Below are 20,111 nucleotides of genomic sequence, written 5' to 3'. Positions count from 1 at the left end.
AAAAAAAAAATGGAATAGCCCAAAGCAACAAATCTGCTTTCCTGTGCGTAGAATCAAATCCAGGAGGGATGGTATGAAGTTCCCATGGGCATTAAAGATGTGCACAGCACAGAACTGGCTCCAATAGAACTTCCAAGACAAAAAAAAAAGGAATTGTCCAACGATTTCATTATCAGCATTTTACCAAAATCTGTATTGGTAATTCTGGGTTGATTAATGCTTTTTAATGCAATTTGTTTTTTCATAGAAAATAGGGTTCTTCCTATACTGGAATAGAACATTGTTTTTGCTTTGTTTATAGCTTTTTGTTTTGAGTTTAGATCTGTTTAAAGCCCAATTCGATCACAAGGAAAATCCCCCAACTGGATAACAAGTAAAAAATGAAAACCCTAAATCATTTTAATTCTTCTCCATTTCATCCAAATGGCATTAGACTTTAACGTGGCAATAAATGGTTTGATTTTTTTGTGTACAAAAACTTTGTAAGGTTGAATTAGTGAAGTCATCCAGAGCCAAGGGCTAAACCGAGACATGGTAACCCCAGATGGCTTTAAGATTCTCATCCACATTCTTATAACATATGCCCTGGCACTGGCAGCAATCTCTAGAATGCAGTTGGGATATGGAGAAGCCAAGCCCATGTTATGCTGGGCTGTTAGCCAGCCAAATAGAACCTCTTGTGTCCCCATATCACAGCTGTATAGTAGGGTGAATACCAATGTTGAAAAAAGGAAAATAAAACATTTGGCTCAAAGACTCTAAAGGCTTTTTTTTTCCTGCAAAATTAGGCAAACCATTATATGTACAGGTAGTCCCCCGAGTTAAGGACATCCGACATATGGACGCCTCCTATATACGAACGGGGCTTTCCCGCTCACTGGTGTGCAGGACTGAGGGTTGATGGGGGGAGGGGGAGGTTTTGCATGACTTGCAGAAGAAATCTTTTGCTAAACACAGCTGAGGTTGTGGGTGATCTAAGGGGGGTGATCTTTTCTGCAACCTCGTGTAACCCTTAAATGACCGAGACAAAGTCTACAATTGTTTCTTTTTGCATATCAAAGCACAACTTGCTTTAGGGAACAGTTTGCATGACTTGCAGAAGAAATCTTTTGCTAAATACAGCTGATGTTGTGGCTGATCTTAAGGAGTTCTTCTGCAACATCTTGTAACTTATTAAAGACCAAGGCAAACTTCCAGTATCTTTTTCAAAGCACAACACAGCTTGCTCCAGAGGTTAATGAATGTCTAGGCTCCATAAAGATTTTTTTTCTTGCTTTGTTTGTGATTAACTCACAGTGATGATTTTATACAGAAATTGACACCATGTTGCTTAAAAATATTTAGAGACAAACACCTGTCCTAATTGCATTTATTAAAATAATGTATCTGTTCCAACTTACATATAAATTCAACTTAAGAACAAACCCACAGTCCCTATTTCGTATGTAACCCAGGGACTACCTGTAGTCTTTGGCTTTGAAATAGACATTTCTGAAACATTTTATTTGAAATATGTTGGCAGAACCAGTTTATTGAATTTCCTCTTTTAATGAGGATTTGTGTTTTGTACATTTTATACGTTTTGCCTATCTCTTTGCCTTTGTTCCTTGCTGAATAGTGTGCTGCTTTCAAAGAGTACCTGTACTGCACCATTCTACATTCTTTCTGTGTCTATTGCCTAAAAAATAGAACATCTTTTCTTTTAACATAAAATGAATGATTAAGAATTCTGCAGGCAGTGATTAATGCCAACTACACCTTCACTTCTTCTATGCCAGCCTCACTAATGGGTCTCCTAATTATAGTCGTGTCTTTCTGATAATGTGTACTTTATGATAATTGTGCAGCCTGGAAACTAATTAACTTGTCTCGTTTCTCCTTTTTGGTGTTTCAGCGCACCTTGAAAGTCAAGCCGGCAGCCTAATGGCCAGCAATAACACAGCCAATATAGCACAAGCCAGGAAGCTTGTAGAACAGTTGAAGATGGAAGCCAATATTGACAGAATAAAGGTATGACTCATGTACTGCGATAAAGAATACGTTGGGTTGTTCTGTACATTTTATTGGAGCTCACAGCTTCGCCTGTCTGTCACTGCTTTCATAAGAAAGTCTTGGTCTTCTCTTAGATAAAGGATTGTATATTGAGGTGAAGAAGGTGCAAGGTTTATGAAACAATCCTAGCACATTACAATACATTTTGGAGGTCTCATAAAATGCATTGGCATGTTTTAAGATATCTCCATCAACATTACATTACATTTTTGAATGTACCATCTCTTCCATATTAATCTTGCCAGCCATTGGTGTGATATAGGACACCAAGTCAAGAAGGACCTCTGACTGTCCGTTACCCCTTAGGTAGGGGCACCCTAATTGAATAGTGTCATGATGTCTAGTCCTACAATTATGTAGTATTTGTGACTGAAAACCATGAAAACAAACTGTTCTTTAGGATTTCTCATAAAGTTTGGCTTGTATGTACATTAGAGTTGCAAAACATAGTTTTAAAGAGGTAGAGGAACATATGCTGCAAAAAGGAACAAGGTGCAGGATCAAAGGAACCACCTGGTGTTGACCAGAAGGAACGGTGGTGCTATGCCATTGATGGATCCCAGGTTGCAGTTGTGTGCCGATACACTTCATATGGCAACAGCTGACTGCAGGCACAAATAAAGTACAAAAACAGGCAGACTGATAACAAGAAATTTTGAGAAGAGGCAGAGGTCCTAAGGTGTATCAGAAGTGGAACAGAGATCATGGGTACAGGAGCTTGGGAACAGACACTCAAAGCTGTCTTTGATCCTTCAGAGGCATAGCTGGGTATCGTAACATGGTTGGAGACCACAAACTGTGACACACAGGACTTGATTAATTAAAGCTCTCTGAGACTGGAGAAGATAATCTATCATGGATAAACCTGAAACAGAATTGCTCCAGGATTGTAAACATTTGCCAAACTATAGCCATTGATTTTAGGAAATCCATTCCAGGATCACCCATGATAGCCAATATTCTCCATTCATGGGGAGCTTTAATAAATCAGGCCCATAGGAGGCATAATAAGCAAGTTAGCCACCATTTGGGCTGTGCGCTCATTGGGCCTGATTTAATAAAGCTCCTTCTGCAGCCTTTATTAAATCGGGCCATTGAATCAAGATTATGACCTTATGACCTGTGTTTGAGTTGGGGTTTCGGCCTTCTCGCTTACCGAAATTGTAAGCAAGAACGACTGGTGTAAATTCACCGGTCGAGATCAGTTTTCCTTAAAAAAAAATCTGAAAGGTTTTAATTCAAAACTGGTCTTCCATAATCCCTTGCTTTTTGCATCATCTGATCCTTATTGTAAAGCTCTTATTAGTATTAGCTCTTTCACTCAAGCTGCCATCTTGATTCCCACATCCACGCCTATGAGACCAACTTTCCTTCCTTCTTCAAATCCCCTTTTCTAGTGCTGATTAATTTTTCCCTGTTCTGTTTAATACATGCATTAAATAACATTTTCCTTTCCCACGCATTTTGTTAAAAAATTAATGCATCGGAAATCAAGCCCCAGCTGAACTTTCCTTCATCAACGGATTTGAATGCGCCATGTGAACTCCAGAATGGAGCGACTTGTATTCCACCCATGGTGCTATGAATAATGGAGCTGAATGCTTCAAACAGAGAAGAGATGGTGGGGAGATGCAGATGTATTTGGATAATTTAGAGCATTGAGCTCCTTGTGTCATTAGCTCAGCTGCATTTTTCATAAAGCTGAACCCACCCCCTGTTCTGCTGTTGACATCTATTAAAGTTGTTAGGTTTGTGATGCTTGCGGAGACATTAAGGACAATTAGAAAACTGGCATCTGCACCCTGCTTATCTTTTATATCTGTTATATTATTTAAAAAAAACAATTTAACCTTACTATATTTCAAGGTAAAACATTTCCAAAATTGTCATCTTTTAATGATTCTCTGTAACTACCCGATATGTGCAATTTTAGGCTTTTTTTCTGGTTGTTTTATATAATTTTTCACACTTGTATACCACCTATGGGCCAGAATTTTTTATTACCTTTATCAACTTTTTTGGGGGGGGGTTTGTCAACACTTAAGAAGTCAATACTTAAATTACAAGATAACAACTAAAATATATATTAAAATGTAATGTAATGAGTATGTTTGAGGGGAAAACATACATCTTGCACTTTTATGTTTTTATGATGATGATAATTTTTATGTTTATCTTGCATTTTAAAAACTTCTATACATTTATTCTATTTTAAGTGTTAACTTTTAAACAACTTGTGGTAATGTAGATAAAAAAATATTCTATAATTTTCCCTGTTTTAGTTTAGTAAAATAAGGATTTTGATGCAAAGAATTGCAAAGTTTTTACAAACAAAACATAGCCTCTTTTCCAATTCTTTTTTTTTTTTATTTTTTTATTCACTTTTCACATATTTTTTTTACATACCCTAATAATCTTATTATGGTTTTACCTAACCCCACATGTGTTTTCCAATTGATTCACCCCCAGGGAATGTTTGAAGTCGCATTCACTACTTTATACATAAACTACACTAAAAAGTTAAGCAAAAAAACAAAAATAAATGTTAATAATTATAAAACTTAAAATAAAACAAAATTAGGATAAAAGTAAGGGAAGACGCTTACCTTATTTTTGCAGAGTCCTCCTGCATCCAGAGCATCTCTGCCATCAGATTCCATTCGGTCCCAAATTTCTTCTTTTTTCCTGCCCGGAGGAACCAGCGGACTGGCCATCTTTGTTCATCTTCTTCTGGGTTCTTTTTAAGTCTACCGACCTTGCAATGCGCATGTGTTAGAGCGGGAGACGTTTCCTCCTGAAAATGTGCATAAGATCAGCATTTTTTTATTTTTTTGCAACGCAGGGAAAGCCCTTTCTGTGCATGCTCAAGATTAGGCATGGGCAGAAGAAGCAGCCCAAAGCAGGGATACTTGATGTATGTATTCCCCTAAACTTCGGGTTTCCCATTCAGTCTTTATTGTTGTGTCGGTAAAGATGGAAGATGAGGGGTCCTCGGTTTCAAATTAAAAAAAAAAAATACGTTTTGTTGGATCACCCAGGTTCTCCCACGATAGTCTATCTTTTCCAGTCTTGGAGAGCTTTATTAAATCATGCCCCATTGTATTTTGTTAAAGATTCTCTTAAAGACCAACCTTGGTCAAAACATAATGTTGCGCCTCCTTAAAGTGTTGCGATTTCAAACCTTTTGCCCACCCACAAGGCAACAATAAAGGTATTTTTTTTCCCTACAAATATCAAGTTATTTCTGTGTTTTACATTAGGCAATCAATATATCTTGACCATAAAATCTGCAAACGATATTCTCTAAAAAGCCAGCATATGATTTAGGTTGCCCATAACCACATAATATTGATGCATCATTCTCATTATTAGATGGTCCACCTAAATCCAAACTACATTGCTAGTTCATTGTGATACAATCCTTAAGAAACAAGGTCCAAATACGAATAAAAATACGAATACAGATCCAATTACAAAGTTAAATAATTCTAATTCTTACATACTTTTTAAAACCTACATAAAAACAAAAATCTTGAACCTAATATAACAATATTTGAAATTATGGTCCTCATGAAAAAAGATTATTACAGAAGCCTCCCCACTTTCCTTTCTTCTTGCTTTTATCTTTGGGGAATTTCAAAGCCAATTTCTTTTGAATACACAATACTATACTACTATATATACTAATACTCGGTAATATAGGGACTCATTATTTCTGATTATGCATAGAAAGCACAGGAAGACTAATACGACACTTTAATTGCTAAAAATACGACATTACTTGGTCTTCTTTGTCCTACTGTCAAAGGTTGTAAGCATCCAAGATGTGCTGAATAATAGATATCTAACCGCATGGGCTTCTAGAACTGTCTAATATGGCTGAGCCATGTAAAAAGGAATTCTCTTTATTATAGAGTGCTAATGTTGAAATCCCAGGTTAGAGTGAATTATTAAAACTGGAGCTGAGGGAAATCTAAGGCTTCTGTCAACAGCAATCTATTGAAGGTTGTCCATTTTTTTTTCAACCTGTGCGGAGACAAATAGACATTGAATGGAAGGCCAGGGAGGAGATATGTCCAACTGGGGTGCCATTAAATTGGAATGTTAATCATTTATTGATCAAGCTGTTCTTTGGACACCTTGCCAGCTGCATGTCTTTATACCTAAAGAATATTTTACCCAAAAACAAACATGTATTTGAACAATGGTATATTTAGCAGACCCAAAGGGAGCAAATATGAGAAGCTTGTTGGATGGGTTTATATACCAACTTAGAAGTGTATTGCCATGCCCTCTTTCTCTCTCTTCTGTTCCACATAATACTTTGATACATTGGATCTGTGCATGTTCTAGAGCAGAGGTCACCAACCTTTTCAGACCCAACGACTACTAAATTTAGCTCTGGACGGCGCATGAGCGGGGAGCTGTGTGTCACTTCAAAGGGATGAAACTTCCCCCCAGAGTGACGTCATGAAGCCAGAACCCACCCGCTCTCCCATCACAGGGATGGAAGAGTGCGCAGGTTGTGTCCAGACACAAGCCGGCCACTTCCCTGAGCCTGCGATCCGTACGGTAGACATGGACCGCAGCTCTGGCTGGTGCGTCCCCACAATCGGGTCCTTCTCCTGACCCCACTCTGGGGCCCACCGTCGAGAGCCACAGACCACCAAAATGTTCTCGGTTGGCAACCACTGTTCCAGAAGTAGGGTTCTGCTTGGCAGAGTTGGGTAGGGAGAAGAACAGCCATTATCTCACATTCTTGGTTCCCAAATCTGGCGGCACTGACTTGAAGATGTCAGTGCTGCTTGAGATAACCCCTACTAAAATTGTGTTGGTAAGTGGGAAGAATGCCTCTTACATTGCTGACCATTGGGTAAAATGTCACCCTTACGGATAACCAAAAAGATTATTGGTATCTGTTAAAATGATGTACGAGTTACAAACCCAGTTGAACCCCTAGCAATCTGAGGAGGAAACCTGGTTGAGAAACACTGGGTCAACCAGTATATAGAATAGAGGGGGGGCAGTTTTCTCCAGAAGTGCTGGTATCTCATTGGGTTCAAGCTGAGTGTGAATAAAAACTGAGCAAATCCAAACTCAAGACTAAGGGAAATACAAACCTTTGGGAAACCTCCCTATAAAAATATTATCTTTTGTATTCAACTATTTGCTTGGAGTACGGTTTGACCATATTTTTTAGCTGCTCCTTAAAAAAGTGACCTATTGGAGCCAGGTCATTATCTTTCCTGCCAGCAGTCTCATACAGACAGTGATTGGCAGAATACCGCATTGATAGTGAAACTTCATGTTACTAGGCATGGTGACACATTGGTCCATCCTGTCATGGCAGATTCATCAGACAAATGCCCTTACACTGGTCTACACATCAGTTAACTATATCACTGGCCTTTAATTCAAGCCTGTGTAAAGAATAATGAGAAACTGCTATAGGAATGGTAAAGAAAGCACTGGAATGTCTGTTGGCTCCTTTCATGCCTGTAAAAAATTGGCATTTCAGGTGCTGCAGCACTAGGGATCTCCTAAGATGTAAATAATAGGTACTAAAGATGAAGTCTGGTTCAACCCTTCCTGCCTCCAGCTCCTAGGTATTTGTACATCAGTGTGATGGAGAGATCTTAGGGGTTAGATGAAACTCTTTGCAGTAAAGGGGAACCTTGGTGCGTCTTGTTGGTCCGTCCAGGATCCTGTAAATCCTGGATACTGGCCCTTCACTTTATATCCCAGTGGTACACCTTTGCAGGTGCCCCCACTGAAAAGTTTCCTCTCACCTTCTGTTTCAGTGACAACTAATTTTTTTTTATATATCCATCCCCTGTTGCAGTAACAATGGTCACCAAAGCAAATAAAGAGGGTAACCTAGCCAAACCTAAATCAACTTTAAGTCAATTAATTATACTGCACACTGCAATCAATGTAGCCATTAAAGGGGAATTAAACTCAAAACAAAAAACATTGAGTCCCGCGTCGTCCTAGCATCCGTCCCTGAGCGGGTGCTGCCGTCTTCATCTTCTTTTTCTGGGTTCTTCATCCTAGGTCACCCAAGATCGGGTGACATAGGATAAAAAAAAATGCCGATCTCACTGCCATGGATGTGATCAGCAAGTTTTTCTCTTTGCGTAAAAACGAGCGCCCAAGAGCCTCCGGGGATGTCTGACGTAGGTATCCCAGGAGGCTTTGCGCTCCCATTCATTCTCTACTGCCTAGACGGCCAAAAATTAGGGGGCGGTGCTGCACCTAATTTTTACCTTACTTAAAAGGGTTGTCCCCCCCTTTGTGTGAAGTGAAAATTATGGGTTTAGGTACACTTTAACTGGAGTTGTTCTATAATTTACGAAAATGTTTTGTTTTCCTTTACTTCCTGGTCGTCTCAAGCCATCAACTAAAAAGTGGAGCTTTGGCTGGAGTTGGGCTTCCAATCATTGGAAGTGGTTATTTTATCCAGAATTTGGAATCTTAGAATATATGTTCTTTCATTATTATCTCTAAAAATGTTGTTTCGTTTTCCAATAATATTTCCAATAATATCCTTATGTTATTTTGTCTTCCAGGTATCAAAGGCAGCAGCAGACTTGATGGCCTACTGTGAAGCCCACGCCAAGGAAGACCCATTACTGACCCCAGTGCCTGCTTCAGAAAACCCTTTTAGAGAGAAGAAGTTTTTCTGTGCCATCTTGTGAAGCGGGAGTGTCGCCTCGAGGGCGTTAGGCTCCCCAAATGCTGATTTTAGAAATTTTTAACATCAAGGACTCCTTTTACAGTCTGCAGAAAAACAGCAACCGCATAACTACAAATAATAGCTGGAAACGGGAACGCCCGTGTGCACACACACGGCACCCATTTGGAACAAGACAAAGTCCTTACGACAAGACTTTCTGTCTTTTCCAGGTCGTAGAAAAATGTAAATTATAAAGCTTTGTGACACTTAAGATCCTGTTTCTTTAGGGTTTGTTTTTATTATTATTTTTTTTTTTACCATACTGTTTTGTTCCTTTCACTTAATTTAAATAAATGTGGACGTTTTAAGTTGTCATTAGCAGCAGGAAAAAAGAAAATACACATTGGACAACAGTGTTTATATGTCGTATTTTGATATTGTGCGTTGTTAGAGTAGCACAACAATGGTTTTCACGATTGGGATGGTTTCAATAAATTGATTTTCACAACACAAACTTAGGAACTTTGCAGTATGCCACTCTTCACTATAGGTATTGCTATTTTTGTGTTCTTAAAGGACTGACCACAATTTGTAAGATTTTTAATGTTTTTAATTCTGCAAAATAATATATCGTCTGGTACCATCATTTTTTAATCTCAATTTCTAGAGAAACTTTACGGCGTTGGGCATCAAATGATAATTTCCTTACATATAGTAGCATGGAAACTCCGCCATTTGAAAAGTATCCCTGATTTTGTAAAAGGTATGTGGAGGACACAAAGGAAGACAGAATGGGATAGTGGACATTATGTATTGTTAATATTATTATTTTTACTTTTTTGAGTTGTTTTTAATGTACAGCTAAGCCTCACCCCAGTCCTGTTTACACTGCCTGGATTTGTATGGGTGCTCCATGGTGGATCTAGGATGGTTTTGTCCAATTTAGATCACAAAGTCAATAACCCTTTCATAGAAGCAGGACTCTAAGCAATTATATACAGGGATAAAATACATATATGAGAAAGTCTGTGGACATCTGACTAATAAACCTGCTTTACAACCAAAAATATGCTACACCCCTCCAAATGAGTTCAATACTTCTTGGACCATTGTGCATTCATCCTCATGGCAGCAGTTTGTTGAAGGTCCTTTTAGTTTCCAGCACAACTATGGCCTGAGTACAAACCCAGACATGGTAGGTCAGGTTGGGTGCTGGGAAACTTGAGTGGCCTCAACTCTATTGAACGTGTTTGGGATGTATTGGGATGTTGATTCCAAGCCAGGTGTTCTCATCCAACATCGGCACCTGACCTTACATGTTCGGTTAAAAAAGATGGGATCGTAGGTTGCCCTTGAAGACCAGAGGACGGCAACAAATACTTTACCATCCTTGCAGTGAGCACTGCCCATTATACCCTATGATTCTCAAAGTTCTGCCATAACAAATCCAAGAGGATGGTTGCCAGATTTAGGCCTTAACATTTACATTTCAAAAACTTTTGATGGCAACATGAAGTTCTCCCCAGCACCAAGTCCAAACGTAGCTCCTTTAGCCTTGTACTTATTACAAAAACTCACACGTCCATTTCAAAACTTTGCCAGGATGCTGAACCAGCCTTAGCCATAGAGCCTCTTCTAGACAGCCGTACACGGCTGTACTTTGTACCGACGGTAACTTGACCTGGCCACTATCCACAACATTGTGCCGTTATGGTTTATTTATTTTAGCTTCGTGAAAACAGAGATTGGATTTTAAATGGGATTATTTATATTCCATGTGATTTCATGTATTCCATGTGATTTCATGTAAACACCACGTTTCCAGTGTATTGAAAGTCATTTAAATACTAATTAATTGTTTGCTGGCCCTGCAAGATAACTTGTGGGATTCTGGATGGTTATTAATCCTAAAACACATGGGGCCTGCCACTGCAATGGCCCTCGATGGGCTGAACTGGGTAGATATGGCAGAAGGCAGGACAGGTGAATCCAAGGGTCCATTTAGATCTATGCAGAGAGTTGAGTTGCATGGGTGTGCCAATGCATGCATTTTACCACAATGCAAAGATCTAGATGGGCCCTATAATTTTGGAAATGTCTTGGAGAACAATTATTAAAGTCTTGATGGTAATGTGTACAATCCCTTGGATTATATTTGCTGTTCCTGTCATTCTTTAGTGTTGGGCACATGTCTAAAGGCCAGGGCATTCGGACATCTGCTTGATGATTTCTATTTTAGCGAACGCCATGTCCAGGGCTTCCATCAAGAGAGGGAAGCAAGATGTACTTCTGTACTGGGCCCCAATCTTTTGCAATGCTGGGACTTTTTGTCTTGGATTAGTGGGGTGCTAAGAAGTTTCTAAAGGTTGTCCAGACCATGTCAATGGATTTATAGGTCTTTGCACATGTTGTCAGCACTAAAGGACATCTGGAGTAGCATTTTCTGCAGGAACAGTTGGCATTTTAGCCTTCTTAGGCCTGTAATGTAATCTTTTGCAGTTTTTCAGTCCTTAGATATGGTGGCTCCTTTCATTCTTGGCTCCTTGATCTAGCTGGAACTGCAGTGCCCACGTTACTTCCCATGAGCTACAAAGACAGCACCAATGTCATCTGCCTTCTGTAAACTACTTATCCCATCAATGCACCAATGGAGTACTGGACACAAGGCAGGCATGTTTGGGGTCCAGTCACCACCTCTAAGGTCCAGTAAGAAGCAATATATTACATTTTATGATTAAATATGCTTTTAATAAATCTCGAGAGCATGAGGCTTACAGATATTTTTTTCTTTTGCAGATTTATTTGCTTTTCAATGCTTTCACTTAGCGGCACATAGTGTGTCCAATGGCCATGTGCATTTCTGATACAACCAAGGCTCCCTTTTTGTAATTTTAGCTCAGGGTAACTTGTAAATCTCCTTACGACGGTACCTTAGTAACCTCCTGCAGCCACTTCTGTTACATCAGCCTACGGCAGAACATAATCCGTGCGCAATATTTGCCTTAGTTCAGTTCATAGGCCGGCTCTTTTTTTTATTTTTTTTAAACCAGAGCAAGCATTCATTTTACATATTGCAATGTACAGGGTACTGAATGCTTTCACCGAGGTTTGTCCGGTCACTCTGTGGTCACTGGCACTGATGTCCCCACCAGTTGCCATGAAAGCCTCTTTAAATACTGGAGGTTAACAGACCGATCCTTGGGGTAACTGACTCTTCCTGTCTCAAATTTCACTATCATTTTATGTGTGGTATAAAAACATTTTAATATACAGTACAATTCTGTTGAATCTATATTTTGCTTTGGGGGACAAATGTTCAGTTTACCTAAATTCATGACCCCAGTAGCCGATAAGTCTGCATGGGTTTGTTTAAAAAAAAGTCATGCTGCACTAGAGTTGCAAAAAATATATTTTTGCAGTAATTTACTGTAAAAGTTTAGGTAAAGCTGCTGTGTTCATTTACACCTTCTATCCCAAGATCTCCAATCAGCCTTCCCTATATCATTTTCATTTACTGCCCCCTATAGGTTTTAGATATGTACTTCAATTATCTTTGTTCTTAAAAAAAAACATAGGTTTGCTAAATTTTACTATGAACTTCCCATATCTCTTCCATTTTGGTCTGTTAAATATACCATTAACATTTTGGTATATTTAGTAAAAACCAAAAAGAATATCAAACTAAGTTTGCTGCTTTGGCAAAATAAAAATGTACTCTGACATTTTGTGGGAAGAATACTGCATTTTTAAATCATAACCTCCAAAGTGGCTTTTCATTTTTGATTTGATGGCAAAAACTTGAATCATTTATCAGCTGCTTATATCTCTAAGCCATAAGGATCACCATTGGTGTAATGTACATATGAGCTAAAAAAAAAGTCATATGGCCAAATTTGTAATTCTGGACCTGTACTGCCAACTACACTACAGCAACATTTTTGTTGCTATGAAATAACAGTCAATGATAGGTCTATGTTGCAGCACTTTTGTTTTTTCAGCTTACTAATGATTGGCTTTTTGCCTGCAGCATGTGTAGGTACACTATATGGCCAATTTTGTGGACACCTGACCATACCACCGAGCTATATGGCCAGATTTATGTGGACTCTCCTCTACATTATTAAATTTTGTAGATGTTTCTGGTGAAACAAAAGACTTTTTGGGCAATTGTGAACCTCCAACCTTGTGGTAACAATTTAGGTAAAGTCCTTTCCATATTTCCATTCCATAAAGACCTAGTTTGGTGTAAAGGAACTTGAGTGGTCTTCATAGAGTCCAGATCTTGGAATGAAGTCAAACACCATTCCTGAGCTAGGTCCTTTCATCCAACATCAATACCTAACCTCAGAATAGTTGTTTTGGCTAAATGGGCACCAATTCCCAAAGATGCACTCCAGAACCCTCCCAGAAAATAAGGCTTTATGGTGGGCGAACTTCATATTAATCCCCATGGTTTTGAAATAGGAAACCAAAAAGCTCTACAAGGTAAAAAATGGTAACCAACTTTTGACCAGATAGTATAGCTAGAGATGCTAAAAGCTCTTGTTACATGGCGGAAGTGACCATATTTTTAGGACCAAACCTATATTTACCGCACAGAATTTTCATTGGAGACAGTTTTTAATAAGGACATGCCTTTTGTAGAGGCGAGGTGTTCTTCAGGGTGCATAGTCTTGTGCTTCAAGCCTCGTCCTCTTCATTTGCGTGCTTCTCTCTAAACGAGTATTGGGTCTGCTAAACTCTGTAGTTTTAGAGGCTTGAATGGAACATGTATGTCATATTCCTATCCCAATTCACAAGTGAAACACCGTGTAGTTGTTTTCAATAAACTTTTGGATTAACTTCAGCATGAGTCTTCGCTTCATTGCATTCTGTTTGGTGAAATTTGCATTGGTAATGTTGTCTTCTCTTTGTGGTCCTCATTCACCCTTTACTGTATCGGTGAAATTTGAATGACTATGCGGGAATGCAGATAGTTGGCTTGCAGATGCTATTATTTCTTTTCAGAAGAGAACAGTGGCATTGGCAGGGTTTTCATTTATTCACCAGAGGAAGGTATATTGGTGAAGCACAAAGCAAGCTGCAGCAACATAGGTATGGTCAAAAATTGATGATACTGATTGAATGATGATACAATTGTCTCCAAACTCCAACATTCAATTCTACAAGAACCTCATAGCCACAAAATGTGATCGGTCACTCCACAAGAAGCTCACAGTTATGTGGTCTTACCAACATCCCCTGCCAATGACAAATGTGCCCATTGTGTATCTTGTTTCCATCCATAAAATTGGTACCAAGAAAGGTAGCAGGATTGGATTTAAAATACACTTTCCCACTCATGGTAAAGCAATTTCATTAATGCCAGCTCCCATAATAGCTTACTATCCCTTTATTCCCCACAATAGCAAATGATAGAAATTCAGTGCCAATACCAAATTGCACCCCGTTCCCTATGTGAACCTCGTCTTGGGTAACCAATTGGATAATTGCCAAGCATGTTTGCTGTCAGTAAAATAAGATTGTCATATACTGATACATTCCCCATAATACATCTCCACTTTGCTTTCTTGGATAAATATAGCCAACTGTGGGGGACAGCTTACAAGTAAACTGTTGGTTTGCCTTCCATGCCCAAAATACAAAGGATTAGAAAAATGGCAGTCCTGAGAAGAAAACAATTCTGCATCCATAACTTAAAGAGCTGAAAAAATAGAATTAGCAAAATGTGTATTGTCTTTTCATATACCTTATATTTTCTCCTGATTTTAAAAGTGTGAATGTTTAGACAGTTCGTGGTGTTATAGTACATTTAGCCGAGACTGTTGGAAGATTTATTAAGGAACTGGTAGCGGCTGTTAACCTGGCAAAGGGAATGTTATCCTTATTAAATTGGAACTTTCACTAAAAGAAAATTCACTTACCACATTAACAAATCCACAAACTAAGCTCAGTGAGTCCAGCGCAGTCTTGGCTTCCCTCTTCTTTCTGGCACTCTCGGATCTGTCCATCTTAATTCTTCTGGGTTCTTTGTCACGTCACCTGAACCGACACTGTGTAGGTGTGAGATGAGGTGATGTGTCTTCCTCCAAATGTAGAAAAAAAACGGTCAAAGCACTTATTTTTACAAGAAAGCCTTTTGATGACACCTTGGCAGAAGGAGCAGCCCACAGCCTCCTGGAATATGTGCCATATGTATCCCAGGAGGCTGCGGGTTACCCCTTCCCACAGCGGCACTAAAGATGGAAGAAAGCTTTCCCAAAATGTATAAAAATATATTTTTTTTCCATTATATACAAGGGATGGCCATCATCTTATATATTGTTAAAAATGTGATGATAGATCTGCTTTAACAAAGTTCAATGAACATTCACTTTTCTTGCAACTGGTAAACTTCTGGAGACAGAAAAAGGAACACCTAATAATTTCAAACCAAGGACATGACTTCCCACTACCCTGATCCAACCTGAATGCCTTCAAATTGCAAATTTGAAAGAATCTGGGGATATATATAAATTGTGTTGCACACTTGAACAATGCTAAACAGAAGCCAGGTTTTTTACAAAGTATTCATCTCTATATCAGTAGTCACCAACCTTTTGGACCTCACGGACCATTAAGAAACTTCCCTCAGAGTCACATCATGATACCAGAACTCGTCCAAACTCTCATGGCAGGCGCAGACCTGCTTGCTAAATACCTTAGGGCAGGGGTCTGCAACCTGCGGCTCCGGAGCCGCATGCGGCTCTTCAGCCTCCTTGTTGTGGCTCCCTTCGACTGCCGCGGGGAGATCTCTGATGGGGGATCCCCTTCCTCCCAAGTCACTGCGGAGGAGGGGGATTCCCCATCCGGTGTTCTAATGAAAAAAATCTACCAGTGAAATAAATCTACCAAGGGGCGTGTACAAATGGGTGTGTACAATGACATCCCCCTCCTTTGAACCCCAATTCCTCTGGAATGGGGAGATGTACAAAACCAAAAATGTAGGTGCAAGTGGGGGACACCTGTGATTAACACCCCCTAAAATTTAATTGTTAGGCTATAATCAGAACATAAAGAACTCTGCCCATCAAAAAAATCTACCGTTACACATTGCTGGAGGCACCTGAACCCCAATTTCTCTGGAACAGGAAGGGGGTACAGGTGAACAAAATTAGAGGTGCAAGTGGGGGACACCTGTGGCTAACACCTCCTAAAAACTCCACCCATCAAAAAACCTCTACCCTGTTACACATTGTTGGAGGCTTCTAGCACCTAAACCCCAATTTATCTGGAAACGGGGGTACAGGTGAAAAAAATTTGAGGTGCAAGTACGGGACACCTGTGGCTAACACCTCCTAAAAATTCATAAAAACTCTGCTTATCAAAAAAATCTACCCTGTTACACATTGCTGGAAGCATCTAGCATCTGAACCCCAATTTCTCTGGAATGGGGGGGGAGGCAGTACAGGTGACCAAAATAGAGGTGCAAGTGGGGGACACTTATGGCTAACACCACCTACAATTGAATCGCTAAGGCATCGTCAGAAAATAAAGAACTCTGCCCATCAAAATAATCTACCCTGTTACACATTGCTGGAGGCTTCTAGCACCTGAACCCCAATTACTCAAGATTGGGGGGTACAGGTGAACAAAATTAAAGCTGCAAATGAGGGACACCTGTGGCTAACACCCCTTAAAATTTCATCGCTAAGGCATTGTCAGAACATAAAGAACTCTGCCCATCAAAAAAATCTACTGTTACGTTAGAAGCCTCCAGCTAATGTAACAGGATTATACGTTAGAAGCTGGAGGCTTCTAGGGGCATAGTTCAGTGTTTAATTTATTTCAAAGTAGGCCTACACATGCACACTTGTTGTAACAGGTAAAATTAAAAAAATATTAAAACTTTTAAAAGTTTATAAACTGTGTTATGTTTTGCGGCTCCAGACTATTTTTCTTTAGTGGAAGAGGAGGCAAAATGGCTCTTTTGATAGTAAAGGTTGCTGACCCCTGCCTTAGGGGAATAGTAGCGCAGGGCTGTGGACGCAACAAAAGTGTGTGTCCCCTGCGATGGGAGAGTGGGCGGGTTGTGTCCATACGGGGGACAGCACCATGGACCACCGTTTGGCGTCCTCTGATCTATAGCCTATACTGCAGTGACCCTTCCTCCTGGTGCACAATATTAGTGATAACCTAGGCATATCCAACATTTCCTTTCTTGACATGACCACATCCCCAATAGACACATAAGAAGAAATTTTGAAGAACACCACTAAACAATGGGACTTTTTTAGGTCAGCCTTTACCAAATTTAGCCAATTAGACAACACATTTTAAAATAGCAAACCTATTTTATTAAAATCAAACAAAAAAAAAAAAAAAATCAATGTATAACATAGAACCTCCTTTTGGGGTTTCCCCTGAAGGTACGCCCAATCATACAATAATAGTGACATCATATAAATCTATTTCCTTCCCCCCCCCCCGAAACACTTTGGAGAACCATTAGTGCTAACATTCCTGCTATCATGTTACCTATTTAATAATCATTGAATATCATTAACAATTATTTAATAATCATTGCTCCAAAGTTGCTCTGCAGTAAAACAAAACTCATCCTGATTACTTTTTCATTGTGTGTCTGAAATGAAAATTGTATTAATTCCTCAATTATCACTTTGTCATTGATCGGTATGAAACCACAATAATGCAATATTCAATGAACTGAGTGCTGCCATTTTTTCCATTTAATAAATAAGCTGCCACCTTAATATTAAAGTAATAATAAGGATGATTTTGATTTAAATTCTGTCTCATCCTTACTGCTAAATCTATCACAAATCTAGCTCATTTGGCTGCTCAGAATTGCAGAAAGGAAACTGTCCTATAGACTCTGCAGACTGAGCCTGATGGAAGTGAATCTTTCACAGGTGTTCACTAAGATCAGGTGAGTTTAATCAAACAGGAAAATAGCAGATCATCAGCAGAGCATGGACATAATGGAATGGATTGTGTTGGAGGATCTTCAAAGGTAAAGTTTCCATCATTTTTGGTTTTATAACAGCTGCCCATTTACTGTAGTGCCATGCAGAGTGGTTGTTTCTTTTTTGGTAAGAGATGAAGTAGTCCCCCCCATGCTGTTGATTAGAATTGCAATAGGTATACAATTAGCCCCCTATCTATTTATACTGACATGGGTTCTCTCCATCAAACACCAAGACCCATTCCCATGGTTTACTGCAAGAACAGGAAGGATGTAGCTGGGGCCCCAGGATATGTGATGGACCCTAGGATTGCCTAGTTGATGCTTCGGGTTTGCAAGCTCTGAATAGCAAACAGAGCTGGGCTTTGAACAGTCCCCCTGCATATATATGAATTGTTGCATATTACAAAAAAAAATGTTACAATGCATTATGTTTAGCATTTCTGTGCATGTGAAAGTGATGCGCATAGCTCTGCAATTGTTCAATTTTCATTAAAAAAAAGATGTTTTTAGCTCTTTACAGCTACTTCATGTCTGTGGCTGTGAAATATATATGGCATTTTTTTTTATCAAGATGTGTTTCTTGATAGTGACAAAAGGAAAAACCATGCCTAATGTGTTGAAAAAAGCTCTTTGAGTCTCCATCAGCAGCTTGTGACAACACAGGAGTTGAAACAGGAAATGAGGAGAGAGTTGTCACTCTTTAACAGGAAGTGCCTTTACCTGGACTTGATTAAACCACCAGTACAATATCAATAACCATTTTTAGGTTCAGATTTACATTTTGAAATTTAACAGTAAAGAACAACAAACATTGAACTTACTCCTACTTTCTGCTCATTTAAAAGAACTCAAAACCCATTTTTCAAACTTGCCTACCCGTCTTTTTCTGTCCTTTGAAACCGTCACTACTTCCCCCCACTACATATCTCCCCTCTTATTGTGTGTTACTTCCCCCACCTCTTAGATTGTAAGCTCTTGGGGGCAGAGTCCTCTCCTCCTGTGTCACTGTCTGTCATTTGTAATGCTATTTAATGTACAGCGCTACATAATATGTTGACGCCATATAAATCCTGTTTATTAATAATGATAATGTACAGAGCTGCGTAATATGTTGGCGCTTTATAAACCCTGTTTAATAATAACAATAATAATAATGTACAGAGCTGCCTGATATGTTGGTGCTATATAAATCCTTTATAATAATAATAATAATAATATTTGAACAGGTAAAGGTGTAAATAATTATTTACAATAGTATTATAGTAATACTCTGCTTTTTAAATTTATTTTTTAATAAACATTATTTTTTAATTAAAAGTTACGTTTTTAGTACGAGAAATAGTAATAATTAATAGTTTCTCACTGAAGACTATGAGCCAAATTTGATTTGCCCACATTAAAAATGGCTGACAATGGTGTAAGCATGGCAACAATGGGGTGGGGCGTTCGGAGCCAACGCGGCTCCGTGAGTAGGAGTCTTCCTTTGTCCACGTCCAATCAGCATGACGAGAAACAAATCGGCATCAAACCGATGCCTCATCTACTATATTTCATTGGTCAGTCAGCCATGTGACATTCAATTGGTTGAACCTTGCATGCTTCCAAATGGCCTAAAAGCCTGCCTTGCTGCAGTTTTTATTGGTTAAACAGAGGTACGCCCATGCTGGTGATTGGTGCAGCCGGTAGCGGCGCTCTGTGATTGGCCTGCCGGCGCGGTTGCGCAGTGACGGCCCTTGGAGAGCTGTCTTCCAGCTGGAGAGCCGCAGGTTGCTGGGCACCATGTTCCGCAGGAAGCTGCAAGCTCTGGACTACCACAACCCCGCCGGCTTCAACTGTAAAGGTAAGGTGTGGGGGTGGCCCTGGGCCTGTTAGGGTTACCCAGAACACTCTGTGGTGCCACATGGTGGTTCAGGGGACACAGGAAGCATGGAGGCCAGGTGCACCTTTCTGCCATAATTCTTCTATTATCCCACTGGTAGCCATTGAATTGATATAAAGCAGGCAGGCCAAGCATGATGGAGATAATGAAATTGCTAATAAAGCTGACCTGTGCTCCTGTCCATCCATTCCTCAGGCCACTTACAGGTCTTGTCCCTCCCCTTGCCTGTGATTGGACAGTAAAGGAGTAGCAGCAGACTGATGAGCTCATTTCTCTGTCCATCTGATCTCTCTGACTTTTCATAAAAGCTCTGATTGGCTGCTTTTGCTGTTTTAGTACCCCTGACCCCGGTTTCAATCTGGTGATGGACTTGGGAAACCAAAGCCGCTCATTCAAAAAAACAGCATACTGGAGTGGTAATAGAAAGGGACCTTTGGGCTGCCATTGGAAAATATTGGCAATCCAGAGCACCCATGCATGGTCTTAGATTTCTCCTCACTTCCTGTCTGAAAAAAGGTTGTCACCAGTGCAGGAAG

The 20,111-nt window shown here is 39.6% G+C and overlaps 1 protein-coding gene across 4 annotated transcripts in view; it reads left to right on the top strand.

Moving 5' to 3' along the window:
• The window catches only part of GNG2 (G protein subunit gamma 2), a 45,386-nt gene extending 31,812 nt beyond the window's left edge, over nt 1-13,574 (top strand). For all 4 annotated transcript variants that reach the window (XM_072427900.1, XM_072427899.1, XM_072427898.1 and 1 more), the window contains 2 exons: nt 1,895-2,010; nt 8,622-13,574. In XM_072427900.1, the coding sequence (XP_072284001.1) occupies nt 1,924-2,010; nt 8,622-8,750 (216 nt within the window). In that variant the 5' untranslated portion in view covers nt 1,895-1,923 and the 3' untranslated portion in view covers nt 8,751-13,574. The remainder of the gene's footprint in view (nt 1-1,894; nt 2,011-8,621) is intronic.
• The last annotated feature ends 6,537 nt before the right edge of the window (nt 13,575-20,111 follow it).

This window comes from Pyxicephalus adspersus, chromosome 12, assembly GCF_032062135.1.
Source record: "Pyxicephalus adspersus chromosome 12, UCB_Pads_2.0, whole genome shotgun sequence".
NCBI lineage: Eukaryota > Metazoa > Chordata > Amphibia > Anura > Pyxicephalidae > Pyxicephalus > Pyxicephalus adspersus.
Note: the sequence above shows the minus strand (reverse complement) of the source record. Positions and strands in the feature narration are given on the sequence as shown.